The following is a 10,459-nucleotide window of genomic DNA, read 5'->3' as shown; positions in this document are numbered from 1 at the left end:
TGATCCTACTGCATGTACTGGCTTTGTGGGAGCCTAGCCTGTTTGGATGCTCACCTTCCTAGACCTGGATGGAGGGGGGAGGACCTTGGACTTCCCACAGGGCAGGGAACCCTGACTGCTCTTTGGACTGGAGAGGGAGGGGGAGTGGGGGGAGGCGGAGGGAAATGGGAGGTGGGGAGGAGGCGGAAATTTTTAATTATAAAAAAAAGTTAAGAATAAAATCTCCTACTCTAAAAAAAAATCTAAAACAAATAGTTGTAAGCTTTCCTACCATTCATAGTGATCTCATATGACTCCAGTTTCAGAATTTTCTCCTTGAAGAGCTGCTGCTGAACGTCACTCTCGAGATCGTGCTGCCCCTTGGTAAACCACTCAAAGCACATCTGTGGATCAAGACAGAACTGCCCTAAGGCCAACCACAACCCACTACAGACAAAAAACATGGATATCTAGACAGTGAAGAGACTATTTTCAACCCTTTTATCATTTCTGTAACTGCTAAAATGACACTCCACACTGGAACGTCTGGACTCTGGAGCAATGGGAACAGTTGGCAGGTCTCTCCCCGGGTGACTACGCACTCACACTTTTCACTGGATCTTATACTTAAGTCTTCCCACTAGCATGCAATTAAGTCTTGCTGTATGCCAGGCACATTGCTAAGAACTTTCACAAACTCAGGCCTTCCAACATGCCTAGGAAGAAGTTATTACTATTCTGTAAAGTGAGAGTAAACTGAGAGTCACTGTTAGCAACTGCAAATGTTACAATAAATGTTCCTATTCTGCTTCAGTTGTTCTTGACTCATGCTATCATTTCTGGGGATACAACATCATTTTTAGGAACGAACATTTTTAGTAGTGATTTAAAATTAGTTTCAGAAACAAAATTATTTCACAGAAAATGAAAAGAACTAAATTATACCCATAATTCTTCATCGAAATTCATTTTCTAGACTTTAGTATTTGACCCAGAATTGAATCAAAATGATTAAAGAGCTCACACATTTACATACATCATAAATTTCTTTTAGGACATTTCTTCTAGTACTTACAGTTCCTACTCTGCCATTATTGTTCACGGAAACAATACAAACAGAGGATCCAAAACCTGGAAAGAAGACAAGACACAGTGCAGAGTGCAACACTGTCTTACACACCTCTCGATCTAACTCACAGACATCCTGGCCAGTCACAAGGCACTCCCAGATTTCTTTGGCTCGGTTCCACCCGAGATACAGTGTAGCTTCTTGTAAGAAAAATGCCAAAAATTTCAGATGTGCCTCTAAATACTGGAAAAAAAAAAAAAAAGCAATAATGCAACCAGTTAACTCATTTGAGGCATTCATACCTATAAGGAACATCACAACAAAACTTTACAAAAAAAGGCTTACACAGAACACTTCTCTTGTAATTTAAGATAAAGTAAATGTGGAAAATGGACGTAACAGCCAATAATACAATGCAGCAGAAGCAACCTCAAATTAATTACAAAGTCAGTTGATTTTATATGTAGAACAAATTCAATTACGGTAATATCCAAAGGATCCACCATGCTTACAAGTGGTGAATTTAAGTTTTATTTCTGGCAGTTTTTTTGCTGTTGTTTCGTATGAAACAAGGTCTCACTCTGAATTCCATAATAGCATAAAATTCAAACTATAGCCCATGCCATGAGTTCACAAAAATCATACTGCCTCAGTCTACGGCAGCAGTTCTCACCTGTGAGTCACAACCCCTTGGTGGAGGTGGGGGTGCCAAATGACCCTTCATAGAGTTCACACATCAAATACCCTGCATAGCAGATTATTTACATTATGATTCATAAGTACCGATGTGCCACTGGAGCTCTACATTATGATTCATAAAAGCAGCAAAACTGCAGTTATGAAGTAGCAACAAAATAATTTTATGGTTGGGGGTGACCACAACATATGAGGAACTATATTAAAGGATTGCAGCATTAGGAAGGTAGAGAGAGAGCCACTGGACTGAGGATTCTTGGATTACAGGTGTGAGGCACTGTATCCAGTTTTAAAAACACCATTAGCAATCAATTGATTTGAAAAAAAATGCATGATCTACACAGTTAGCAACTGTTGCTAACAATACTACTTTTCTGAACTTCAATCTGAAATTATAGCTAAGTATTGGAAAGATAGCATGGTGGTTAAGAGCACTTATTGCTCTTGCAGAAGACTTAAGTTCAATTCCCAGCACCAACATGGTGGTTCAGAACCATCTGTTACTCCAGTTCCAGGGAATCTGATACCTTCTTCTGACCTCTGTGAACACCAGGCCCATATGTGGTACACACACACACACACACACACACACACACACACACACACACACACGCAGGCGAAACCACAAATTAGTAAACCTAATGGGAAAAAAAGGAAGAAAAAGTGCAATTATAGTTAAGATTCAAAAGTGTTCCCTCATTACAAAGATAGTTCACAGTACCCTTTTACAGTTGTACCCAACAAATATTAACTTTACAACTCAAATAGAAAAGTTAAATGAATGTTGAAAACCATGAAACAAAAACACAGTGCCTGATACCTCCCGGTAAGTGTAGCGGCCATCCACCAATGTCAAGCCAGTTAAACCTCCAGGCCCAGCCACAGCTGCTGCAAGTCGATGACAAGCTAGTAAACTTCCTGTTACCAATTTGACTATTTCAAAATTCTTCTTCAGGTCTTGAATAATGCTCTTAACAAAAACAACAGAAGTGAAAGTGGCATGAGACTCTACAGTCATTTGGCTGTTTACTATAGCTTTTATTGTAGAAGGAGCTCCAGATGAAAGAGACAACATGGATGAGACTTTGGATGACAGTTAACACAATCTGGTATTTTATTTAAAATTGATTTCTTATTACTCTTATTAATAAGTGCCCTCCTCCCAGGGAACTAAATCATTGCTATCACTTTGCATCTTAAAGTGAAATGAACACTGGAAGAGAGCTATTGCATGTTGTGGGAACTCCTTCAGTCAATAGCCTTTAAGATACTGACCCACTATAGGTGTGGTCTCGTGTACTATAAGTGCAGGCGAAAAGCCTACCTGGCCCTCTTTTCTCCTGGATTCGGTTCCAGTTCCTAGTGAACACAGAGGACTGTGGATTGCTACCCTTACTATGGGAAATAAACCTTTGTTACACTCCATTCCGGACTATTGTGGAACTCTTTGGTATCACCATTACACTTGCACTTTATGAGGTTTCCTGGATCTTACCCCCAAATCCGTGACATCGAGAAAGCTCTACCTAGCTCTTAAACAAAGTAATCCTTTTGGAATAGTCCGGAATTTTTTCAAATTTTATAGTTACTTTTTTAAAAAGTTGGCCTAGTTATGTTTATAAATTAAGCAATCAAAAAGAAAAATCTCCTCAGACATGAAGATAGAGTGATTTAAATTCAAGAGTTCCAAATGATAAGAATCAATGACATCAATAAACATAAGCCAGTGAGCTATTATCAATGCAACAACCTTAGCCAGGCATGCCCCTTACTACAATGACTACAAAAGGTGATGCATGGAAGAATCAAAAGTAAGTCTGCTCCTACCTTGTCTTGCTTTTGATAGGTCTGTTTTATAAAGGAGCGAGTGATTTCATGGAGCTGGCGCAAAGCTGGTACCACCCATACAAACTGCGGATTATTAAGTTGAGATGACTAGAGTTAAAAAGAAGTTACATTAATTAAGTTTAGAAGTAAATGGCAGTCATTTATTAGCTATAAAAAATTTCCAAGTCAATTATTTCATTGTTACACATTCTGCAATTTTCCTTTTCATGTTACTTATTTTTAGCATATCTCCATGCAATCATAATTCAGTCTTCAACTTCTTATTCTGCATGCAATTTCCTAAGGCCAAGAACTGCAAACAGGAGTGGATGTGAAATGACAGTAAATGTACAGGGGACATCAGCAAAATACAGACGGCAAGGGATTAGCCAATTCAGAGGACAGATAAGTAGCACAGAGCTGCTAAGACATGTTGACTCCATAAAGTAAACTGATGGCAAAGCTTAACACTCAACTAGCCAGCAAGGAAAACAGACTAAGGTGCCTTTAATTATGTGATTAAGGTATCAGTGATCTGATCAAGATACTGACAATGATTATATTTCTATTTAAGATAATTTCATAAAAGGTAATTCTGTTTAATTATTAAGGGGCTTGGGTAGAGCTCAGAGGTAGAGCATGAGTTTAGCGTGTGTGAAGTCCTGGGTTCAACTCCTAGTACTTCCCTTCCTCCACCCAACCCCATTACTATTTTTATTAACTATTATGGATATTTTACTCAGACTACACTTTAATTTCAAAGCACTTCAAATATATGATTTCTGAAACTGGTACAACAATCAGATTTTTGTGTTGCAGATCAAAGAAACCTGATGTGCATGCAATTCTCCTTTAAGAGAATTGGCCTAATCAATAGTATCGTTGGAACTATAAAATTTCATTAAAAATTTGGTATCAGATTAAGTGCTATTAATCAACTGATTATTAGGCAAAACATCAACTAAAGCCTTAGTACTTATTTGAAAAGCTGATTTTTTAAAGTAATTTTATCAAATTTTCCTGCAAAATGAAGATCCTAATTGATAGAATAGTATTGTAGTCTTTTAAACACATCTACTGTAGGTTACTGTGTGCAAGTTACTGCCAAACAATACTTTTTCCTCATCTCAAATACATGAGCCAAATAAGCCAATAATTACAAAATGCCATATTTCCTGGATTCTAAGACACATTTCTATGACCTTTAACATTTCTCAAATTGATACTACTCAAAAGACACTTACTAGCCACTAAGCAGTAAGTGTAAGCTTTTTAACTGTCCATATCTTTTATATACAAACTTACCTAGACACAAAAGGCTATCTGAATTAAGCTGTTATTTCTTATATGTACTACCAAACAAGGATGGCCTTTAAGTCTCAATTTGGGCTATTAATTTTCTGATTAAGTGTTATCAGAAACATTATATCAGCACTAACTAGCCTGTTGTGACTCAAAACAATTCAAATCATTTTCAAAGCCAGAAGCTGGCATGCAGACCCTTCCTTGGCACAGGATTCTATCACTCACACTGGAGCCTCTTTGCCTTAAGCTGCACTCTAATTCACAAGAAGCTGTCCAACCTGTAAAAAATTACTTTCTGAAAGAAGAAGAGTACACAAACTCCACATGTTTCAGTATGCACCAAGGACTGCTGGGATTTAACATACTTGCCTACATGTGCAAGGCCCAGACTCAATTCCTAGTAGCCCCAGTACCAAAGATTTGAGTGGTTTAAAACACTACTGCAGATAACGATTATTAGAGTTTTAAGATGAAATCACACATAATTGATAAAAAAAAAAACAAAACAAATACACGTTTACATTTAGTCTCTGGCTATGAGTCTAAATAATGGCCAATAAACGTAAAATGACCTTTTTTTCTTTTCTTGGGATGGGGGCAGAGTCTCAAGGTACCATGTTTGGCCACAAACTAATTACATAGTTGAAGGTGATGATATTAAATGTCTGATTCTCTTGCCTCCATTTCTTGAGTGCTAGGATTACAGGCATGTGTCACCACACTTGGCTTTGTGGGTGCTAGGAATGCAACCCTGGACCTTGTCCATGCTAAGTAAGCAATGTACTAACTGAGCTAAATTTCAATACCAAAAGGTAGTTTCTGTTCTTCTCTACAAATTTAGTGTCTCTGTAATGCAGGCTGCAATCTCTGGCATCTTCAAATCATAGAAATAAGGTCAAATAGTTCTAAAATTAGCCAGAATATTTTTTGCTAAAACAAGATTGTAAAAGACAAAGATGAAAATTGTGAGGCTTTATTTTGAACTGACATCTTCCAAAAGGATTACAGAAAGAAAAAAAGGGTTTATATATGCGCACGCACACACACACACTTTAGCAATAAGTAGATATATGTAAAAAGTAGCATTATGACTAATTAGGTAAATTATGGCTAAAGCAATTATACTTTGAATGTTACTCATAAAATAAAATTAAAAGAAAAATTATATAAATTAAAATTTAAGATTCATTGCTGATACAGTCTCTCTGGAAGGTTAGCAACCAGGTAAAGAATGTTAATCACTGTTACCTATGGTATTATATTATGAAGTTATAAGAAAAATTGAAAATTACTCTCCTGATTGCTAAAGATGGTTGAAAATAAACTGAATATATTTGATAATGTCACTGAATTTAATGAATTGTCCAAATTAGAGTGATGTTAGAGGAAGCTACAAATCCCAACTTGGATATCTGCAAACCTAGGTTTATATTCTGTTCTCTTCACTTTCATGAAACTCATCACACGGTCACTTCCTCAACAGGAAGGCACTGGGTTCAGACACTTCACTAGAATGGCTACTCACTTCTCCCATGTGAACATGTTTCTATGCAGTATCTTAGGAGATATAAAACTAAGCCCATGCCATTTCTCTGCTTTTACCCTCTAAAGACCAAAGAAACCATTCATATTTTTTGAGTTCTCTCTTCTTAGGGCTGAATAGCCCCCACTTTTTATGTTTTGCTTTTTCAGCTTTAGATTTTAATTTAGAAACATAAAATTTTATGTACAGGAGGAAAGTCTTTAAGAAGACTTTTCTCCTCACTAACCACACCACTGTGAGATTATTTGTACCAAGGGCAACTTGCTAGCTTTATTATGTTTCAGCAAACAGAGACAACTCACTAATATACAGGTCGATTGTTCTCAATCCAAAAATCTGAATTCTAAAATTGAAAGCTTTTTTGAGTGTTAATATTATGTTCAAAACTTTTCTTATTTTTAATTTGGGATGCTCAACCAGTAAAGTTTATGCAAATATTTTAAAATCCAAAAGGCTCCGAAACTGGAAACATCATAGGTCCCAAGTGTTTCAGAGAAGGGATGTTCAACCTGGTTAAGAACAGCTTTATGCATCTTCAGACAGTGCAGGGGAAGAAGAGGAAGAGAACTATATTTACCAGAAGCCTGCCAGGTGCTGTTAGGAGACCAAAAGATAGCCTATGGAATATGCAAACACTACTACTGGAGTAAACATACTTTTTTTTTTGTTTAGTAATTATTTTTTGGATGAGAACATTTAAATTTTTAACTGAAGGAAATAAGAAGTGAAATAAGAGACAAAGGGTTGGGGGTGGACAGTGGAGGGCATAAAAGAAGCAAAGGAAAAAGGACCAAAGGGGAGCTGAGGGTACCTTGGCAGAATCTACAGAAATAAAGGACAGAATTTCTGAACAGGGCAGTGGAATTTGGGAACTTGGAGTGTCAAAAGCAGCAGGAAGGGGAATCAGTTGGGGAGAAGAGGTTGCTGGGGGCAGAAGGGGAGTAAGAAGAGGTGGGTGAGCTTGTCTTACCCTTCGCTTAGTTTCTGTGTAGCCTGGCAGGGAGACATAATCCCCAGTCAGCCCACCTTGCTGCCTGGCAGGAAAGGGCATAGCATAGAAAAACACCTTTAGTGGCAGTAAATACTTCACTCCCCTGCCAGGGGGCTTTGATCTTCCCACTGCCCCCCTTTAGCAATGTGTACTTTGGGTATCTGTGAAGGACTTAGCCCACTGGCAAGGGCTACATAAAATGCAAGCTACTGTTATTTGGAAAGAGCAACAGTGCACTAGGATTTCCTTTCTGAGAGCAGTGGGGGAAGGGGAGGTAAAAAGGAAGAATACTCCTTTTGAATCTGCAAAATGACCAGTAGTTCCCTTTTTGCTGTTGTTTTGCTATAAAGCAACAGACATGAATGAAGTGACTGCAAAGAGAAGCAATAAAGACACAACGATGCAACTGCCTAGGAGAGCTAGGTGATGCTTGGCTGTGACAAGGGAGGAACAAAGGTCCAAAGGAGTCTCTGGATTTAAAAGCTATTTCCCTGGAGGAAGGGAGATATCCCTTCAGCTTCGACCTGCATAAAGAAAAAAAAAGTCTATTGCCTATAAGAAAAGAGTCTCCTTTTCTTTTACAGATACTATTAAAGGATATACATTTCAATAACTCAGTGAAAATCATTCAATCATAAGAAGAGAGACTGCTAAATTCCTTCCTTCCTTCCTTCTTCAATAACTCAGTGAAAATCATTCAATCATAAGAAGAGAGACTGCTAAATTGTCTGAGTCACTGTGCTGAGGGAACTGGAAAATTTCAATTCCATCTGAGTCGAAAGCAAGCAAGGTTGCTGAATTAAACATTCGTCATTCCTTTTAACCCCAGCATTACTAGCTCCAGCTTGTGAATGCTTTTGAAAATCACTAAAGCTAGATAGTATGCAGAAAATTCTGCTGATCAAGTTTCAGTGTTAGAAATATGAAACACCATATTCTTATAGACTCACCTAAACTTTATAGCCAGATAAACTAAAGTGCACATAAGCTCAGTAAATTGTCAAAGCTTTTTAGCAAGAGCTATGTGTCTGTGGATACACAGATGAAAGCCAGCAGTGTCCCAGCTCCTTTGAAGAATCACCAATGGAAACCACGGAACAGTCTGGCTGATGAAATACTAACCCTCTATCTATTTTTATCATAAACATTTATATGTTATTAATATGAAACTTCATAACCAAAATCCTTCCTATCACTGACTGGGCTTTAAGTCTGGGCTACCTGGAGAGCTGCCCGTGGCTCGGGTCATGGATGCCATGAGAAGGAAAGCATGTGCACCAAATACTTAAAATCTCCTGTATGATAGCATCACATGCACCTTTCCCTTCTTTTTCATCCACAAAGATTTATCTTTCCCTTATGAGAGAAAAGTGGGGACAGAATTTATTTAGAATTCAATTATTTTAAAAATTGTATATATACTTTAAATCGAACTTAAAAGGAAAATAAAGCTGGAAGTTATACAATTTCATAAAAGTTCTAAAAATTACCTTCTCAATGGAATTTTAATTTTTCCTTTTAAGGGTAAACAGATACCAACTCCTAAATAAATCATATCTCATAAAGATCACATTTATATAATATCAGTCTTACAAGCCCTAAAATATTTAAAAGTATAATGCAATTTATTAAAGATAATTTTAAAATTAGAATACCTTAGTTGATTCCATATGAAAATACTTACCTTGAATCCATCTTTCTTGTTTTTTTCCAAACCTGACCATTCTCCAGGCTGAAAATTCATTTTAAGAGAAATATTAAGTGACTTTATAACAAAACAACATCCAAGCTTCCACATTTGGGCTCTAAGGTAACAGCTTCCAAACAAGACATTTCTTAGTTTACGTAACGGGGGAAGAAAATTTCTTGGCTCTAATCACTCAGACAATATTATTATTGCTCTGACAACAAAATTTGAGCAAAACTAAAACCAACCCTTTTAATGTCTTCTATGCACTTAATGATGTAGCTCCTCTTGATTGCTTCCTTCACTGCGTAGGCATCGCTAAGGATTGTCAGGTGCTCCTCCAAGGCTTGCTGAATAAGGCTACTGGGCAAGGTTGGAAGGTGAGCCAGTTCCCAGAGCACATCTAACACCTGCAATAGCATCATTATGATGAGCCATCTCATAAGCACAGACAACTGTTTTAGGCATATGTAGCTAGTAAATTCCATTTGATTTTCCTGCCTTTCCAGAAGTAGCCTCAAATCGAGCTTCACGGCCAATCCGTCCAATCAGACTCAACAGTTTCTGTCTTACTCGGTCACTCTCGCTCTCCCAGCTCTACACAAAAGAACAGACAAGACACAGGGTGGTGAAGTTAGTAAACACTTTTAAATTTGAGCGTGTGTGTGTGTGTGTGTGTGTGTGTGTGTGTGTGTGTGTGTGTGTGTGTGTGTGTGGGGGGGACTGGAGGGTAGGGGGGGTGGACTAATAAGGTAAGAAAAGAAGAGCACATTTAAACACAGCTGTTGGGGGACGGGCTGTAGTTTGTAGTTTAAATCTTACCTTTTGAATGAGAACAAACAAATGATTAAGTTGATCTGCATTAAACTTCACAGCTGCCGCAGCAATAATGGTGTGAATGTTCTCAATTACCGTAGATGACTGTCCTGACTAGAAGAAGAAAGGGGACATCAGGAGCAAGTTAAGTCCTGGGACCTGGCAAAACCTAAGTCTTCTTCGTGACAATCTATACAAGCGACACGTACCAAAAATTAATTAGACTCTAGTCTCATCAGCATTCCCTTCCATGATAACACTGGCAGGGTTACGGGAAGCAACTATTACTAATGTTTATCAGCATTTCAACTTTCAGCAGTATTATCTTTTACATGTAAAAAAGCACAAGAATCACGATCTGACATTTACTTAAGAGGATAAAATATTTTCAACAAAAAAATTATATTGAATTATTGTGAACTGATAAATTATAAGGCAAATACATTTTCAGTGTTTTTTACAGATGGTGATCACAGTTGAGAGTATTATCGGCCCCACATTAAATGTTGATTCTAAATTCTTTGTAACTTTAACTGATACTTAAAA

The 10,459-nt window shown here is 37.5% G+C and overlaps 1 protein-coding gene across 3 annotated transcripts in view; it reads right to left on the bottom strand.

Moving 5' to 3' along the window:
• The window catches only part of Usp24 (ubiquitin specific peptidase 24), a 144,616-nt gene that overhangs the window by 78,002 nt on the left and 56,155 nt on the right, over nt 1-10,459 (bottom strand). For all 3 annotated transcript variants that reach the window (XM_005353499.3, XM_026782230.1, XM_026782231.1), the window contains exons 13-20: nt 9,920-10,027; nt 9,599-9,694; nt 9,346-9,507; nt 9,095-9,142; nt 3,572-3,679; nt 2,565-2,714; nt 1,160-1,291; nt 272-383 (exon numbers count right to left, since the gene is read on the bottom strand). In XM_005353499.3, the coding sequence (XP_005353556.1) occupies nt 272-383; nt 1,160-1,291; nt 2,565-2,714; nt 3,572-3,679; nt 9,095-9,142; nt 9,346-9,507; nt 9,599-9,694; nt 9,920-10,027 (916 nt within the window). The remainder of the gene's footprint in view (nt 1-271; nt 384-1,159; nt 1,292-2,564; nt 2,715-3,571; nt 3,680-9,094; nt 9,143-9,345; nt 9,508-9,598; nt 9,695-9,919; nt 10,028-10,459) is intronic.

This window comes from Microtus ochrogaster, chromosome 10, assembly GCF_000317375.1.
Source record: "Microtus ochrogaster isolate Prairie Vole_2 chromosome 10, MicOch1.0, whole genome shotgun sequence".
Classification (NCBI taxonomy): domain Eukaryota; kingdom Metazoa; phylum Chordata; class Mammalia; order Rodentia; family Cricetidae; genus Microtus; species Microtus ochrogaster.
This window is presented reverse-complemented; position numbering and strand designations above follow the sequence as displayed.